General features: G+C 39.8%; 1 protein-coding gene across 4 annotated transcripts; it reads right to left on the reverse strand.

Moving 5' to 3' along the window:
• Positions 1–166: 166 nt before the first annotated feature.
• On the reverse strand, positions 167–13682 carry UEVLD (UEV and lactate/malate dehyrogenase domains). 4 transcript variants are annotated; one of them, XM_058864386.1, is made up of 12 exons: positions 13609–13682; positions 11905–11989; positions 11213–11275; positions 10327–10490; positions 9340–9475; positions 8740–8858; positions 7206–7311; positions 5354–5524; positions 4420–4593; positions 4048–4132; positions 3312–3435; positions 167–2042 (listed from the first exon to the last, which is right to left on the reverse strand). In XM_058864386.1, exons 1-12 carry the CDS (start codon positions 13648–13650, stop codon positions 1878–1880), a joined length of 1434 nt encoding a protein of 477 aa, XP_058720369.1. In that variant the 5' UTR covers positions 13651–13682; the 3' UTR covers positions 167–1877. The 4 variants fall into 4 exon arrangements, with proteins under 4 accessions (XP_058720369.1, XP_058720457.1, XP_058720532.1 ...); XM_058864474.1 differs by lacking the exons at positions 10327–10490; positions 13609–13682 and having other exon boundaries at positions 11905–11972; XM_058864633.1 differs by lacking the exons at positions 167–2042; positions 3312–3435; positions 4048–4132 and adding an exon at positions 5134–5218 and having other exon boundaries at positions 4467–4593.
• Positions 13683–18934: the final 5252 nt, after the last annotated feature.

An 18934-nucleotide genomic window follows, 5' to 3' on the forward strand; every position in this document is an offset into this window, starting at 1 on the left:
CACCGAGCGGGCAGCGATGGCACCGAGCGGGCACCGGGCGGGTACCGGGCGGGCAGCGATGGCACCGAGCGGGCAGCGATGGCACCGAGCGGGCACCGGGCGGGCAACCATGGCTCCGGGCCGCTGAGCGCGGCTTTGCGGCGCCCCTTATTGCTAAAAGACCTTACTGGGAGCTCGCCGCCCGTGATAAAGAGGTTTCCCACCGCGCCCCTTTAGCTAACGTTCAAGGAATACGCCACAAACGAAACATCAAATTAATCCACAAAACACACCTGTAAGAGCTGGCAGCGTTTTAAGATTAAAATTATTACAAAAGCACCAAACTAAATTAACAACAGCTTGACTATTTGCATGAAAATAAATGCTCAACAGATAAGAAATAACACCATGAAAACCAATGTAAAACCTTAAATTCATAGTTTGTTTTTTTTCCAAAGTAAGTGAAAAAAACCAAATCCCAAAGTGCAGCTTTAAAAAAATACAGCAGCAAAGTTGGTTACCTGCAGCCATCACTAATTTTGCCCCATCATTTACCACTATAGAAATTTGGGTATTCCATAAAAACAAAGGTCTGAATTACTGAAGGTTTTTTTGTTTCTATTTTTAATCCAGTTCTGAGATCAGTATACACTCAGAACTCCCTGCATGTCTGGCTCTTTGTGAGATGTAACTGGAAGGCACAAAGGATCAGATCTGTTGCTCTGCTACAGATCCTACTTTTGCTCAGAACAAATTTCCAGCAATATTTAATCAGCCATCCCTCAAAGTGTAAACATGGAATGACATTCCTAAGCTGCACACAGCAGGAGTGGAGCCCAAGTCCCCTGTGCCTGCCATGTGATGCTGAGGTATACAGGACCAATACAGCCTTTTGCCAGTAGTAAATCAAGAGGTTAGAACCCAAAAAAATCCCTTGATCTCAAAACCATCTGTTTTTTACCTACAAATCCACATCCTGCTTTTTCATCACATCCTTGGCCTCCAGGGAGGACAGTTAGAGGTTCTGTTGCCTTCTCCTGAGGCTGATGTAAAGCTCCCAGCTGGCTTTGGATTGAGGCCTGAACGTGAAGATACTCCTGCGCTGCTTAACTGCTGGATTTTATCTTTTATTTGCAAACCAGCCCCTGCTCCTCCCATTCAGGAAGAACCCCTATTCCAGTGCTGCAGGTGTGTAGTGAGAACTGCAGATGCTTTAGTGCTCTAAATGTCCTCACAAAATAAAAGCAAGCAAGTCATAAGTGGAGTATTTCAGACATCATTAAGTGTGAACAGAAATCCATGGCCAATAGTTCAGGTTTGAAGGATACCACAAAAATTGTGATCCCCTTAGTAAATAGCAAAATACCAGGAGTCCATTGACATAAGAGCATCTATAGCCATGAAAGATGGAGCTATGGAACTGCATCCCCAGTGCCTGTGGAGCTGGAGTGTGACTGTTCCCTACACAAGCCTCAGATACAGCATTTAAAAGCCACAAGGAAGGGTTCCAGTGGGCTCTGCATGCTGGCATTTCTGCAGAGCTGGGTAAGTCCCTCTCCAGGACTGCTTCCTAAAGAGGTGCAAAGAGCTAAGAGCAACCCAGGAATCAGGCTATAACTGGCAGCCAAAAACCACAGGCAAGTGCCACTCAAATTTAGGTAAAACATTATTGCATGTTACCTGCCTCATTTTGGCTACCAAAAGTGCACTTCACAAAGAACAGATTATTTTTAAGTGCAGTATTAAATTATTTAAACCTAAACTGAGAAAGCACTTTTGGAAAGTAAAGTAACAAAGCTTCCTGTTTTCTACAGAAATCCATATATATGAAGCAACTTCTTCTGCCTTGCAGATCTTCAGCTTCAGTGAGCAGAAACAGAGGCTTCCCTTGTGCTTCCTTACAGTTTCAGCTGCTGCTGAAGGTCATGAATTGAGCCTGCACTGCTTTGCAGTTTCTCTTGCACCAGTGGGTCTTCCTCCAGTCTGACCATTTCAATCACTCCACCGGTTCCAAGAATACACGGCAGACTTAAGAATACTTCACTGTTAATATTGCAACACCCCTGAAACAACACACAAAGAACCCAGTCACACACACAGTTACTTATTTCTGCTGTAACTACACAAAATGACCTGATTATTTTAATTAAGCAAGGATATTCCAACATATGGCATGTTTAGATAGGTCAAATTCCATTTATTTTAGATACTGTGCAGTAGGTTACTGTATAGAAACTGTATAATATTACTGTGCAGATAAAAATTTGTGAACCATGCCACACTTGGGGATTTTTTCCAAGACAGATAGATAGATTTCTGTAAAGCATACAAAGTGTATACCACTAAACACCATTTCTGAGCTAGAACAAGCAGGGACACTTCATAGTTCAGTATCATTAGTTCTTCTAGGACTGAACAAAATAAATTAAATAATGCATCCTAAGAAGTGGAGAAAATTTTTCAAATACTGATGCCACACAGATTCTGCAAAAGAACTAATCAAACTTATATCCCTATAATTCAAGTTTCCACTGTAGATTGTGTTTATTTTTGAAATCTGTGAAATTTTACATTCTGTAGATACTTTAAAGAGACTTGTCATTCCTCTGTATCTATATTTAGTTTAAGAATGATTAAAAACTTCACTTGAAACATAATGATTTAATTAGGTATGTGCTTATACTCAATAAAATAAGCAGCCAGCTCAACTTCCCTGCACTGGGACATGAAAATTTTCCTTCTGAAGGCTCTAAATTGAAGTGACAAATAAATGTTTCTACATGGGTTTTCTCATCATATGGAATGACCTAATGCTTTGGTGAAGTCTCTTAGGAGTAACTTCAAAATTCAGTCTACAATTTTAAGTTAACTATTGCTTCATAATCTTCTCCTCTTAAGGAAAGTACTAAGGAGTAAAAAAAGCAGCTGTTTCAAACTTAAATAAAATACTGGCAGAAAATGCATTTTATACTTTCAGAAAAGATACACAATTCTTTTGGCCCCTAAAAAAAATTTACATTCAACACTGAGCACTATGGAACTACAAGTCACATTTCATTTGCCAAATCCATCTATTGCAGGGGTGCTGGGCAGCAACCTTAAATGTACTTTCTCTCTGAACTTGGGAGAATAATCCAATTTTAATATTGGTTTCAGATTAAAACAGTAAGCAATTTTTGCCTATTTTTGGACTAGAATTGAGAGCTGCTGTTGGAAGAAAGTAATGGCAATAGCATTACTTCGGAACACTGAGATGTCTGTGCTGCCAAAATTAATGGTCATATCTTGTATAAATAATATGAGTGCCAACCAAAAGGTATTAACATATTTACCTTTGCCAGAGTTGATACAGAATGAACCTTTCTTTTATCTTTCAGAATGCTGTCAGCCAAATCAGCAACTGAGAGCCCAACAGACCAAGATCTCTGACCTTTTCCCTTTAGAATTTCCATAGCTCTATACATAAACCAGGAAAAGGAGACAAACATGATGTTTAGATTGTAATTATTCTTATTTTTGTTTTTATGTAAAACCCAAAATACAGGTTTAAATGTACCATATCAGGTAAAGCATACTATAAAAATACAATTCTCTGTTTTGGAAAACAACACAATGGAATAAAGAATTTCTTTACAATATTTTTTCTCTACACTTGTAACAATTCTCTTTTCTGTCAAGAGGTGTAACTGATAATTAAATCAATTAAATTCATCCCAAACTTGTGCTTTACTTTGAAGCAAATGCTTCCAACACAAGCTCTGAGAAAAGTAAGCCATGAGGCTTGTCTAGTATTTGTTTTAAATACACAATCAAACAGCTCTGATATGCTGCTGTATATTGTGGTGTCTCCTTACATCGCCACAGGCACAAAGTTAGTAAGAATTTCAGAAAAACAGTGCCCATATACACATCCATAAAAGTGAATGACAACCTGACCTACAATTTCCTATAAACTCCAAGTATGAACATTTTAGAGCAAGCTTCCCCCACTTCATAAAGAGCTGAAGAACATGTAAATATCTTGTGCCTAAACATGAAGGAAAAAAAAAAAGGTTGTAATGGTGCTACCTGTTAGCCACCTTTTCCCTTGAGTTACGAGCAGCCATTGTTTCTGTTTGATTTGCAACTATATCACAGCTGGTCCATGATGGCACTATACAGAAACAACAAAAAAAAAACCAAAAACATTTGAGGTTGTGGTTTGTTTTGGGTTTTTTCTTCCTGTGACAATTGGCAAATACTTTTGCTACTACTCCAGGTCTACAGACTTTAGTACCCCAAAAGTACATTACCTAAAGCCATTATTATAAGAATTTACCACTCTTCTTATTACTTTTCTCATTACCTTCATTACTTTTCTCAATTGTTCTTTCATTATTCAGTCACTCAGGCACTGTCAGGGCATTACATGCTCATAGTCATCATAAAGCATCACTTTACCTTTGTCTTCCCCTTGTTCACCAATAACCCAGGCATCTTTTGCCAGCACCTCTGCTTTCAAAAGGTTGGTCAGCATATACTGAAATCTCTCTGAATCGAGGTTGGTACCTACTCCAATTACTCTGCTTTTGGGAAATGAGCTCAGCTTCCACGACACAAATGTCATCACTTCAACTAAATGTCAAAGAAAAAACATGTTGCCAATGAAGGAACAAAAAATCAACTCAACTGCAAATTATACATCATCATTATGAAAAATTCTGGACTTCTTTACTTTAGAAAAGGCATAAGCATGTAAGAATATATTGGTAGTTTATTTCAACCTAAAACACAAAGTTAGGTGGGGAAGAAGTGAAAAAATAGCAACCATAATGGTAAGAGAGTAAGAAGAGCTGTCTTCAATGCATTACAGGATAGAGCCTCACACTTCTTTCCCTCTCCTAAATAGTGATTTTGCTTTGTCTTAGTTCACAGTACCACTAACCTGGAAATTGAAACCTTCCACCAAAATCTAGCTGCAATATTTACTGTTAATGCTGTATTTTGTATATGAGTAGCCTGTAAGTGTGATCATATGGCTCACAACACACATGGATCTATCCTTCCTGCACAGGAGAAATGTGCACATAAAACTCACAAGACAACATCCAATGGATGCTAACAATGTAGACACAGCCAGGATGAAACCACGCACAGAAACAAAGAAATACATACCTGTTACACAAAACAAAGTACACTATTTTCTTTTATCTTGGTAACAGTAAAGAAAAAACCCTCAAAGATAGTGTCCTGCTCAAAGCTGAAAAGGAAAACATCTTTCAGAGTAGCAAGAATTTTTGACTAACCAGGTGTATTCAAGCAGTAACATATTTTTAAAACCGGCCAGAGAAAAAGCCAGGTGAGGGACAGAATATTATGCAGAGTACCAGCATACCTGGATGAGAAGCAACAAGGAGAACAGCATTCTGACTGTACTGGGATACTGCTGGAATTATTCCTCTGAACAAATCCACATTGCTTTGTATGACATCGAGGTAAGTCTGAGCATTACCCAGAGAATTAACTGTAAGCACCACAACTTTGGAATCAGCCGAAGCAGAAAAATCTGAAAATATAAAGAAAGCACATTTTGAAATCTATGTCATTCTATTGAGTTTTGGATGTAAAACCAAGAGCTGCTCTAAAGGCTGAACTACAGCATCCAGCTTAATTAGGGATTCTTTGCCTTCTGCCCCCCACCCCCCCCCCAATATCCCCCAGTGTGGAATTTGAGGTGCTTCCACAGCACCTATAAAGCACAGCTCTCCCACAGAACTACTTTCCTGTTTTACAGGTGCCAAACACAAAGGGCAGACTACAATTTGTCCATGGTTATATAGCAGAGACCAGAAAACATCTAGAGAGCTTTGACAGATAAACTTTTCCAAGTTTTCTTGGCATGAGACAAAAAAAAAAAAAAAAGGCTCCTGAACTTTTATTCCAATTGTTAAAGAAGCAGAAAGACTTTTACTCCTTTATCTGAGGCTTCTTCTATAATTTTTGATCTTATACCTTAATCAAGGGCATGTAGACAGCCATGGAAACCATTCCAAAAGTCTATTTATTAACTCAAATAAAAGACAAATTTTATTATTAGCCCAAAGAAACACACAACCATGCTTGCTGCAGGAATTTTTAAGTCAAAGCTACATTGAGCAGGTAATTCTGAATACCTGAGTGCTACACATATGATCACCCTGGATAGAGAAACAGTGATTTGTCTGTTGCACCACTTTTGGAACCAGCTGAAGCCAAAGCAGAGGTCTAACGCACTGACAAATTAAAATCATACTAAACAGTGTATAATTAATACCAGCTTGCCCCAAACCTAGATATAAACATACTAAAATAGCAGATGACAGTATACAAGCATTTTGTAGTACTGTAACACTACCAAGCTTCTTATACCACAGCTAAATGCAAACATACAACAGGCAACCACAGAGGTACAAACAGATTTGTGGTACAGTTGCACAACCAGGGTTCAGGAAAAAAGGTGTGCTAGCAGTAAAACCTGCAAGATAAGATCAAAGAATGTACAGCAGGCAATGCCAGGTGCAGAATAACCCACAAAGATACCTGGTGGAACCAGAGCAAGTCCCTGTCCCCAAAATACGATAAATTAAAAGAGAAGCACAAGAAAACCCCTCATTTCATCTTGAAAAGGGTGCAAGGAACATGGAAACATGACACACAAGAAAGAAAGAATGTTACTCAATTCAGTTCCAGCTTTCCCTGTGGAAAAACTTCTGAGTTGCACGGCCTCAACCTCTACAACCATCAAAGACCATCAAAGGCTGTAACTATTCACTGATTAGAGACATGGCATTGACTCCGTTGAATTGTATGCTCACAGCTGACTGAGGACAAGGTTATTAAGAACTCATTGTTTTGAGTATGCAGTGATAGTGATTATGTTTAATGAACATCAAGCTAGGAAAGCAGCACTTTCAAACACACCTTTATTAGTCAGCCTTTTGAACACTGCTTTCACAGACTTCGTTAATTCCTATGAAAATATTTTTCCCCCTTCCCTCCCTGTCTCTGTCCATGACACAGAAGTGCTAGCTTGGCTTCTCTATATTTCTTCGTGAGTCCAATTTCAGCATTAGCCTCTTACCTACAGACTTCTAAAAAAAGACGGCCTATGTGCCACTGCATCTCCCCAGGTGTCGTGCTCTTGTTAAAATGAGCACAAGCACAGTCAGTACAGCACCCACTCCTGTCCCAGAAAAAACATCTCATACCTTTGCTGATCTCCACATTTGGCACAGCAAAAATCTCCAAATCCATGGTCCCTCCTTTTGCTGTACCTTCAGAAGGATCCAAAAGAACCACCTTGTCTGCAACATCCTGTATGAATAAAAATAATACAGATTAATAATAAACCAAAACAAAACTTGTTCTTGTGGGAGTGAGGAATAAAACCCAAAATTCCTCCCATTTCATTGTTTGCTGTACTATGTACAAATCATACAAAATTACTAGTCAAAGTTACAGCCAAATCACAAGGAAAAGGACTTAGTTTAGGAAGTCTAACCGGAAAAAAACACATTACAAAACAAAGAAAAAACTCACAAAACTATCTCTGGGAAGTCAAAAATGTTGATGTTACTGTTGTGTTTAACATAGAGTTGTGATGAAGTACAGCCCATCTACAGACTACCCTTTTCCAGGGAACTAGGAGATCCCTGTTGTGAGAGGCTGCTGATGAGACAAGAATCCTTTAGGGATTTTCAAAGTAAGTGAATTCAATACTTAACCCTTTGAATTAAAAAAGCTGACTGAGAAACCAGGGCAGAAAATGAATACCTCTTATGGACCTGCATGTCCATAAATTAACTGAAGAGACAAATGACCTAAGCAGTGTGAGAAATTAAGTGGTGATTTGTGTCAATCAAATAGCACTCATGTATGTATGTCTGTCTGTATACACTATGTATGTGTGTCTGCGAGCAATGCAGACAGAGGCCATGGGATTATTACAAGGAAAAGTTTTGAAAATCAGTTAAAATAAAGCATGGAAGTAAAGTTTAACAAATTAATTACATAACAATAAGCTTTTAGATAACAGCTTGTTCTAACAACAAAATTTTAAGCTTTAAAACTACCTTGTATCCTTTATATCAACTATAAATTAGTTTTAAGAAAAATTTGTAATCACTTAAAAAGGGAAAACCAACATGAGCTAAAAAGCATTTAAAACATGCTAACTTTGAGTTTTGTAATAACTGAAGGAAGAGCTTATGAAGGTATTTTTAGACAGGTTAGCTTTAAGTTGTGAAATGACTGAAAGAAAGCTTGCAAAATATATGCTGACTAACAAAATATATGCTTAGTACTAATGGAAAAAGATATTTTAAGAGAAAGATGAGAGACTAGGAAGACATCAGAAGACCATCTCAGACCACCTCCCCAATAGATGTCCAAGAACTACAACTGCTGATTATGAAGAAAAAGCAAGTAAAAAATAACTGAATATTTGAGGAAGTAAAGTGCCTAGAATGGTATAAGAGACTAACCTCTCTTGAGATCTGAATTTGTGCGTTGCTTAGGGTAGAGACCCTCAATGCACCCAGTGTGCTGCAAACACTTGCTCACCTTTTATTGAACAAATTAATAAATTGGCTATATTGCATATTGGCAAGTCCAGGATTTTCATTTATAAGAGCAGTGACAGTTGTTAAACCTGATAAGGTATTCCTTAGTGTCAGATATTAAAAACTAGATTGGAATCCTCTCTCTTAATCAGGTCTCTTGCTATTTTTAATACTTATGTACCTTTGCTGCAACTGCTAGTACACATGCAATGCCAAGATCTCCAGCTCCAACAACAGTAATTTTGTTAAAGCATCTTTCATTTCTGCCAGTTTTACTCCTTGATTTCATGTCAGTCTCTCCTGCAATTAAAATAAAACAAGAAACTTAGGTGCTGGTCCACAGTATATCAATGCAAGTATTGCTACTTGATAAAGGATCATGGCTGTGCCAGAGTTAAATCAAGTTACACAGACTTTTTCAAAACAGCAGTCAAGACTGACCACAGAAAATCCATCACAACTTGCAAGGTGTAAAACAAATATTCCTCTCTAGACAGGAATGTTTTTTTTACTAAGTAGAAACAGATGAGGATGACAATAGCAAGAAGCTAAACACTAATATCACAAAAAGAGCACTCCTTCGCTGCTGTTACAAGTGTGCGTACAGACTATGGTCATAAAATTTGTAAAATTTTATATTATAAAAACCTATTATAAAAAAAAACTATTTATAAAAAAAGTAACCTATTATAAAATAGGTTTCTTTGTGACATCAAGTAGTGACAATAAGTGAATACATTTTATAATAACATTAAAAATGAGTTCAGAAAAATATCCCCACCTTCAGTAATCTTTGCAATATAGGAGAGAAGTTCTGATTGCCTGTCTGCATCAGAAGATGACAGTGAGTACAAAGGGAGCTCTTCCTCAAACTTTGCAATCATTTCCTTGATTAATCCAATGAGAGTTGATTTAGGCTGAAATACAGCAGACAAACAGCAGACAAAACAGCTGAACAGCTATTTCTTATAGTGGTATCAGCTGTGAACTGCGAGAGACATATAAAATTTAATCAAATTATAAATGCTGACATTCTTAATATTTACACAAACACCTAAGGGAGAGAAAAGCATCACTATGAGAAGATCCTTTCCACACAGGAGTATGGATTAAAAGGAATTTAACGAAAGGAATTCTAAAATTGAAATTACCAGTGCTAGTAGTTTTTGAAGGTATCCATGAATATTTGGAAACCTTTGATATAGCCACATCCAGTACTATAAAAGGAACAAATCCTAACTAAAGAATAGTTAGGTCAGTCTTAGATGAGCTCAACTGCCCAGAGTTCTGGCAATTCAGTCCTCCTCCAGGCAAAACATGCCGTGAAGTCAGTAGAAGTTCCCTTAGCAATTTCTGTATCAATAACGTAAAATACAGCACATTCATTTCAAAAAGCTGGCATTCATTAAACAATTTTTACTGGCCTGGCAGTCATATTTAAGTGAGTAATTTAATACAGTGCATAAAATCATTTAGCAACAGCACTGACTTTTGAATCTCTGTGCTGTTTCAGAGTTCTGCCAAAAGAGACATACCCGAAAGGCAGAAACCTTCATTGAACTTTCCTGAGGGATACTCAACTGGTCTCACTATTCATAGCAACAAAGTATCACGAGGCTTACATTGCTTTGAAAAAGAATCGGTCCCCTTTGTCATGAAAATCACTTCCAACTGCCTTTACTAGCCTCAGACTACCTGAAAGCTCCACGTGACACCACGCAGTATTCCCCAAACGCTTCCCTCCCCTGTCAGCCACTCCACCTCTTACATGGCTCCAGTTCTGCAGGTAGGGCAAATAAATCCTGCCCCGCGCATCAACGTGTTTCCCCACTGCAATGCCCATGTTTGCAGTCGGCTTCAGGAAGCAAATAGGGGGAGCAAAGGGATGGGAATCCAGGATCCACAGATGAATAGGTATGTTATAGGAATTACCTGTCCAACACAAAATAAAAGCCATTACTAACTTCTTCACTGAGAAGAGGCACTAAAGACCAGTCGTGTGTGATGTGATTCACACTTTGTAATAACAAAGGAGAAAAGCCTGACAGATCACTTCCAGATTCACACTGGAAAATATTTATATTACTTAGGCTAATTAATAAAACCAGACTTGTTTGGATCAACTTGAAGTGCTACTGATGGTGCCTTTCTGAATATAAAGCTCTGTTGTTTTGCTTCCCAGGGGTTCTCTCAGCCAACGTGTCCCCTTTTCCCAGAAAAGAAAGGTTTCATACATTTATTTCATACTTATTTTATGACTTAACACCTGGTGTAAAAAAGCATCTATAAAGAGCTTTGCATCAGACTTCAAAGGCTTTAAGCTGAGAATAAAAAATTGCCTACAAGTTATTTTTGGACCCTGTCTATACAAGTGTAGGTCTTAGAGAGTTCACACAAGCTCCATTAGCAACAAAGACTTTGCCAACATAGTCTTAAACCACACCATTTTTTAAACAGTTAACTGACTTCATTAATAGCACCTTATTTCATCATTTGTGCACTTGCTTGTGCAGTAGAAGTGGCTTCTTCCAGTTCATACAAAATCCTTTCTAAAGCCCTTTGAAGACACTGCACAATGAACTGTTAAGAGGCAGCACCCACATATTACATTTAGATTCATAGCTGGCAAGAAAATTATGCTTGATTTACCTTACCATATTTCACTGGAACAGTGCCACTAAAATTCAGGAGGTCCTTCTGGGATCCATCCTTGAAGGCTGAAATTAAAAGGGCAGTTAAAAAGTAAACCTACCAACTCCTTTCAAAGCAATCCCATCCACAACTACAAATCTACAACAGTGATTTTTCTTTAGAAATCAAATATACTCTTCCTGGAAGAAACAAGACTACAATATTATTAAGATCCCCCCCTACATTTTGAAATACTTCCTTAATGAAATTTTAACTAAATTGCATTGGTACAACTAAGCACATCATTACTCTGAAAACCCCTTGCACTGGGTAATTCTGATGTTGTGGGAATTTCCAGTCAGGCTGATGGATTCTGGAAGCCACAGCCTAATAAGCTAAAACCATCAAAATACTTTCAATACACTAATGAAAGATGGGAAAAATGGTGTTACATAAAAAGAACTTAAAGTATCAATCTTCTATAATTACTGACAAGTTGAAGTAAGATCAAGTAAATGAGTTGTTGAGGTTTTTATATGTACGCATCTTTGGAAGAGCATTCAGGAAGAGTAATGTGGCGTGAGAAATTTTACTGCAAGTCAACGTAAAGACAGGAACACAACAGAAATCTATTCAAATTCTATTATACACAGCCTGCATTTATGGCAAGTAAGAATCCCCACAAATAGTTCAGAGTAAGTGCATCACTTCTTACTGTATGTGTTCATGGAGAATGTGAAGTTGGGGTAGGTCTTGCTAACATTCTTCAGCTCTTCTATAGTCAGGTCTCTGAACTTATACTGAGAAGGGGGAGAACAAAAATAAGGAAAATGTTTCACTTCAAAGGCTTCTGTACAAGAGATAGGGAAAAGGACACTATAGAAGTCAGAAACATGAAAAGGAGAAGGTAATAATTACTTTTTGTATTTTAAATAGTTTTGATGTGAAATAAATTATCAAAAAGAAATGACAAAAAAGCTTTGAAACTACAGCAGGTCTGCTGTTACCGCATAAGAGTTATGAAATTCTGAACATCACTCCTTATATACCATTTCATCCCCTTTACAGCTGTGTGAGCAGAAGTTTAGTAAAATTTAGTCTCCTCTGCACACATTAAAAAGAATATAAAAATATAAATCACTTAGAAAAAGGAGGTTATTTTCTTACTGACACAGTTAAACTCAGATCCATCTGTACACATTCTAAAGAGTTTACTAAGATTTTGCTTTCCACAAACATGTCAAATGCGTACGTAATTAGCCTCTGGGAGCTTTTTTTTTTTCTTTCTTATTTTTAAGCTGTCCTTGAGACCTGAGAAAACAAATCACCGCTGCTTCATGGAGACTGTCCACAGCCAGTCCAATACCTGAACTTCCAAGAGATTTGCATCTTCCCACATCCCAAAGTTACAAAGAGTATTTCCCATTTCCTAGATTAGATCCTCTGCTTCTCATCTGGGACACTTGGTGCTGGTTTTCTGGAACCCTTTCCTAAACAAACAAAACCATCGCCTGACAGTGGCTCAAAGAGCCGCTCAGTGCACTGGAATAATTGTCACAAAACAGTCGATAAAATCGAATTTCTCTTCAGTCTGTCACCCTGGCAGCAATGCGACAGCTAAGGGCATGGCACAGTTATTTTCTACTGTCTACAGGAAAACACAGAGCTGCTGACAAGAAATACCTTTTAGTCAGCTTGTCCCCATCACTGGATTCTGCAAAGTCATGCAGCAATACAACAAAATAAAGTTAAAATCCAATGTTCCTTAATTATGAATGTCTACACAACTTAGGACATTTTTTGGAGGCGTTGATACACATGCATTGGTTGTGAAACCAAAGTCATCTTTCCCCAGCTGGCCTCCTTCTATTCGTAATACAAAACGAGGCATTCCTATAAAATAGCTTGTTCTCTTCTAAAGATCACAGGATTTACGAGGTAATTCAGATACAGACCTTCCTCATTTCGCACACAAATTTGGCATGCCCAAAGCTTAAATACGCCCAGTTCAGTTTCTCACATGGAAATTAAAACGCTCAGAGGGATGCTACAACAACGCGTCTGTGCTCGTCAGGCGTGGATGCGCTAACGCGGGGAATGCCACCAGAAAAGAGTTATCAATTTCCGATGAGGGAAGAGTAAGGTTTCAGTCGCGAGGCACGGCGCGAACCACGGGGATAAAGTGATGCGCGGGGCAACTTAAAACTCGGCTGTAGTAGGACAGCACAGGCACCGGGATGCGAAGGGACGGGGCGGGGTGGGACAGGGCAGGACGGGAGGGGAGTCCCTGGGCAGCCACCGCCGGGACACGGCCGCCCGTCCCGGCCCACCGGAGCCCCGCGCTCCCTGTCCCGCCGGCTCCCTCCCCCTCCCTCAGCGCCGCCCGCGCGCCCCCTCCCCTCCCCACGAGCGCGCGCACCTTGCCCAGCTGCCTCCGCAGCGCCGCCTCCGCCAGCGCCATGGCGGCGCGCGCCGCCTTCCCGGCGGGCCCCGCGCGGGCAGCGCCGCCCTCAGGAGGCGGGCAGGGCCCGGCCGGGAGAGCGGGGGGTGGCGGCGGCTCTCGTGATCCTGCTCGTGCCTCTGCCGGCCGGAGTGCAGCAGCGCTGCGTGCGCTAGCGTCATCAGTTACGCTAGGTGCTGTTTCCACCCGCCACGATGTTGCAAAATGTGGAATGGTTCCGGATTATCTTAAACCAGGATCATCTTTGATGTAAGATGGTTGTATACTTTCCAGCCTCCATCAGGCGGAAAGGAGACCTAATCAGATGAAGAGACAGCAACCAGCGTCCGGTCGAGGACATCTGTGACTGAACAAGCTGTAAGGATGCAGTAAATCAAGATGTATTCATAGAATGCTGGGTTGGAAGAAACCCACCAGGATCACGGAGTCCAGCTTCTCACCCAGCACATGACACCCCAAGAGTCACACCATGAGCCTGGGAGCATTGTCCAAATGTGTCTTGAACTCAGTTAGGCTTGGTGCTGTGACCCTGGGGAGCCTGTTCCACTGCCCAAACACCTTCTGGGGGAACAAGCGTTTCCTGATATCCAACCTAAACCTCCCCTGACAACATCATGCCCTTTCCTCGAGTCCTGGCCCTGGTCACCACAGAAAGACATCAGTGTCTGACCCCCTGCTTCCCCTCATGAGGAACTTGTAGACTGCAATAACATCTTCTCTCAGTCTCCTTCAAGCTGAACAAGCCAAGTGACCTCATCCACAGCTTCCCCTCCAGACCCTTCACCATCCTTGTGATCATAGGTAGATATTATAGGGATGCGGGGGTTTCTTCTTTCTGTGTTGACAGTATCAAAACTGATCTGCAACTTTATGGAATTACAACTATGTAAATACAAACCTGACATGAATTTATTTCCCTACATTAGTCTTTCATTTTTTAAGCCTCCGTACCACACAGCAGAGAGACCAGAAAACTGCCTTTTGGAAAGTGGACCATGCAAGTCTGAGGGCCAATTCAGTGGAAAACACAGTAGGTTCAGCAAAGTAAATGGTGACAAATGCCAGTTTTATCCCCGTGACCAGAAAACTGACAGAACAGAACAGAACAGGCCAAGCATGATAGTAGCATATTTTTATAAGGAAAAAGATCTTAAGAAAGCTCTTACAATTTTTTTCTCCCTCACTGATATGAGGCCTGAAGGAGACGGTAACTAAGAAAGAGCATAGGTTGTTGATACAGCCATAGCAGAAAATAGGTTTAGAACAACCTTCATTAAGCTTCTCCATCATATGTAATGTTTAATGATGCTGATTCTGCATCTGTGCTGAAATTGTGTGTGATGTAATGAAGGATGTTACAGATCCAATGTTCAGTTTGGAAAGTAGCACAAGATCAGTCCTTCAGGAATTGGCATTGCTGATTCCAGCAAGTGGTACACATCATTTGCCTAGCAAGCACAGTACCTATTCAGTTAAACTGTTACAGAATGATTGGCATGAACATTTATCTAAATCTTTTAAGAGAGAATTTGACAATAATTTTGTTTCACAAAGGTCTTAGCAAAGACTAATGTTTGAGAATAAAACATTCCTTTTAAATTTTTAATCTCAAGCATCTAAATTTTTTATTTCTTATTATTTTATGGTAAAAACAACCGGGAAAGTCTGATAGATACTTACAGTTATTAGTAAGTTTGATGTTTGGAAATGTTTTTAAAATCTCTGTGTTCAAATATAACCAAAACATCATAACCATAGCAACCAGGACAGTGACCACATCTCCATGGCAGTGACACTGCTACTGGTAGTAGTGTTTCTATTTGATGCTCAAAAGTCACCCTTGACTAAGCTTGCATCCAACTACAAATTTCTTAGTACTCACTCACTGTTCAAACTCATTTCAGTTCCAAGCTGGGTCTGTGCCCTCTGACTTAAAATTTTTTCTAAACATCATTTGCAATGAATAACTGTATTACATCAACAGAGTATTGCCAACTAATCTCTAGGTAATGAAACATCTTGCTGTCAGGCTACTTGCTAGCCCATGTACCCTCTAGTAACTCCTCTGCTCCCATCACTGGGAACACTCTTCCAAATGAAGCCATAGAATTTTGCATATATTCTTACAAAATAAGCTGTAGAAATTCTCCCAAACTTGGATTTATCAAGCAATACATCCAGCTCTTATATTATTACAACTCCTCACTGCATAAAAGGTCACCCTATATATTAAAACCCAGCATTTTGCCAGCAGTACAGATCTTCCTGACCGAGATGTTTTCTTTGAGACTTGGTAGAAAAGTTAAGATGGTTAATGAAACAGAAAATAGACTGCAATTTCTCAAGTGCTAAGTGGGCAAAGCAAAATGACAGTCTTGGGGTGACATGGATCTTGTCTTGCAGCATATGGCTTTGGAACTTTATTCAGCTCTACACAAGAGGAAAATGACACTTCTGCAGCCTCCAACTTTCATACTCCAAATACTAGCTTCATTCTGCTTGCCTTTGAACATCCTGTATGTCTAGAGATGCTAGCTTAGAGCAAAGCCAAGGGAAAGGATTCTCAACAACAGGAAACTATAAACGCAAGAAGTATTTTAAAGCATTTTCTCCAATCATGCAATGCTCTGAGTCATCTAACTTAACTTAAGAGTAATGGGATGGAAATTACAAGTTCAACTTGTAAATATTAAATGCTATGGGAAAAATTTGCACTTCTAAAATATACCCAAGTGACCATCCCAAATACCAAAGAGTGAGTAATAAACGCAGACCAACCACAATAGAAGTGGCAGGAACAAGCTTTGTAACAAAACCCAAACCACCTTCAGCTCTGGGAACATCATGACTAAGAGCATTATTTATCTCAATGTTCCCCCTCTGTTCTGAACAACCAGCAAGTCACCCATGTGTGTGATCTACACTGGGACCATTTCATATGTCATAACAATCACTTTCAAAGCACAACCCACCAAGACTGGATTTAAGCCAGCAGCTGTGAGTACATCAGCCCTCACTGCTAACTGTAAAGAGTGAAGAGACTTTTCACAAAATAGTTATATTCTCCTGACAGCTTCAGCATCTCACACTGCTTGTAAACAGGGCTCCCTATAGCCCTGGGCCACATCATGCATCATGTGCTGCCATTGCCACATTCCCTTTATACATAGCTGGCAAACAGAAGCCAGGCTAATAAAGAGGTTCCTAGCTCCCTCCTTTTGGCTGGGGAAGAGGGAGGTAATAGCAGAACATCCCTCTGCCTGAACTCCCAACATTCATCTTGTGGGACTGGGTGCCTGTCTACGTATAATTTAGTCACATTTGACACCACTGTGGTCTCAGAAGTCCTGCCTGCATATCCTGTACACATCAAGAACCAGATAAAATGCCCCTCCTGTCCAAAAATAATCATCATCAGTGCTATTCATCAGCTACAGAGCAGCAGGTCAATGCACAGATGCTCTGCTCTCCCATACAAATTTCTTTGTTTGGTCAAATCTTGACATACTGGACATGTATAAGGACCACAAGGCATCCATACAACACAAGGGCTGGAAGAAGGTGGCAGGTAGAATTACTGCCTTATTGTGATAGGGAGCACAGGACACACCCACAACAAACATCATGTAGCCTTAGCTGTATCATTCAAGGAAGCTACTTACCTCTCCTGAAGAAATCCACGAGAGGTTTAATACATGTAAGGCACTCAAGCAGCCTTTTGTATTCAGTCTGTTCACAGGTATGTGTTCAGTTATTCCCATGCACCACAAACTCTACACTCAGGTGTTTCTCAAATCAGAATCAAGCCAACTCCTTCAACCAAAAAATCCTACTGAAGCTCTTGATTCTTTTATTTGTTGATTGCCATCAACTTCCAGACACAGACTGTGAGAGATGGCCTCAGACACTTGCCTGTTCTCAAGCAAGGAATGTTGAGAAAGTTACATCCAGGATACAGAAGAATTCACAAATTTGCCAGTGGCGGGAGAAGGATGCAGGCAAAACCCAAGACTCCCATGAAGAACCAAACAGAGGAACTCTCAGAACAAATTAAACACCAGGTGGTGTGGAAAACCAGAAGAATTAGTTGTGGACAGAAGTCAGAACTAAACTGATGACATATTTGATTACTTCAGTAATTACCTCTGTCCTTAATTTCATTCCACAGAGTATGGCAAGCATGGTATGTTCAAAGGCTTTTTAGATTCCCAGGCTCATGGGAAAAATAAGTGTTTCCATATGCAGTTCCAGGGGTAAAAAAAAGCTATCTATGGGATAAATAAATAGCAGTTCTGTCTTTTGGAACCAAAATGTTATTCCAAATAAACTACAACTAAAATCTACCTGCAAAGAAGGGAAACCTGTAATTACTTTTTTCCCCCCATCTGAATAAAATAATTTTGCTTCCAGAAGTAGCTTTACTAGCTGGGTTAAGAGAATGACTCAATGCAGAACCACCTTCCACCTGAACAGAACACCTTTGCCTTGAAATAATGGCTGAGATTGACTGGTCACAGCTATTAAGATACATTAAAAATCTCAAGGGAATTCCATACAAGGTAGTTCCAAAGAAGGTAAGATTTCATGCCTTTAAAACAAGGTACTTGTAAGACACATTAAATGCAGATTTGCAATATTTTAAAAGAATATTTTTTAAGCACAAGAGTGTGCAAGCATTTCTGTTCCTTGTAAAGGCAGGTGGGCTCACTGATGTGTATCCGTTCATCCATTTGGAAGTGGGTCACAGCACCAGCTGATCAGAACAGTCATTTACTTCCATCATCAAAGCAGAAAACCCTTCCAGAGGAGACAGCCATCAAGGGAGTTCAGACTCCTTACATGTGAATATGGAAACCCAAGAAGGATGCTGCTTCTGAACACTTTAAAAGATTAAAGGCAATGGACACACTTGGGTATATTATCATTCTAAATACATGTTCCTCCAAGTACGTACTATGTCACAGCCTAAACTGCAGGAGACACCAGGAACTTTCAGATCTTTTCTGAAGGCTTAAATGACTCCATTACGTTCTTCACACCTTCTTGCTGGCTGCATGAGAGCCACTCTCAGAGAACACTCTGACACGGCTGTGTGAGAGAGCTCAGAGGAATCAGTAGAAAGAAGTTCTGATAAATCTTCCATAAAAGTAAACCAATGAGAAATAGCAGTAAAATGTTTAATGCCTGTAATTTATTGTATACATACTCTGCAAAATGTATATGCATTTGGTGGGTGCTAAAGTATACACTTCCTTGACAGCACCAGAGGGCAGGTAAGCTATGT

Source organism: Poecile atricapillus, chromosome 1, assembly GCF_030490865.1.
Source record: "Poecile atricapillus isolate bPoeAtr1 chromosome 1, bPoeAtr1.hap1, whole genome shotgun sequence".
In the NCBI taxonomy this organism is placed as follows: domain Eukaryota; kingdom Metazoa; phylum Chordata; class Aves; order Passeriformes; family Paridae; genus Poecile; species Poecile atricapillus.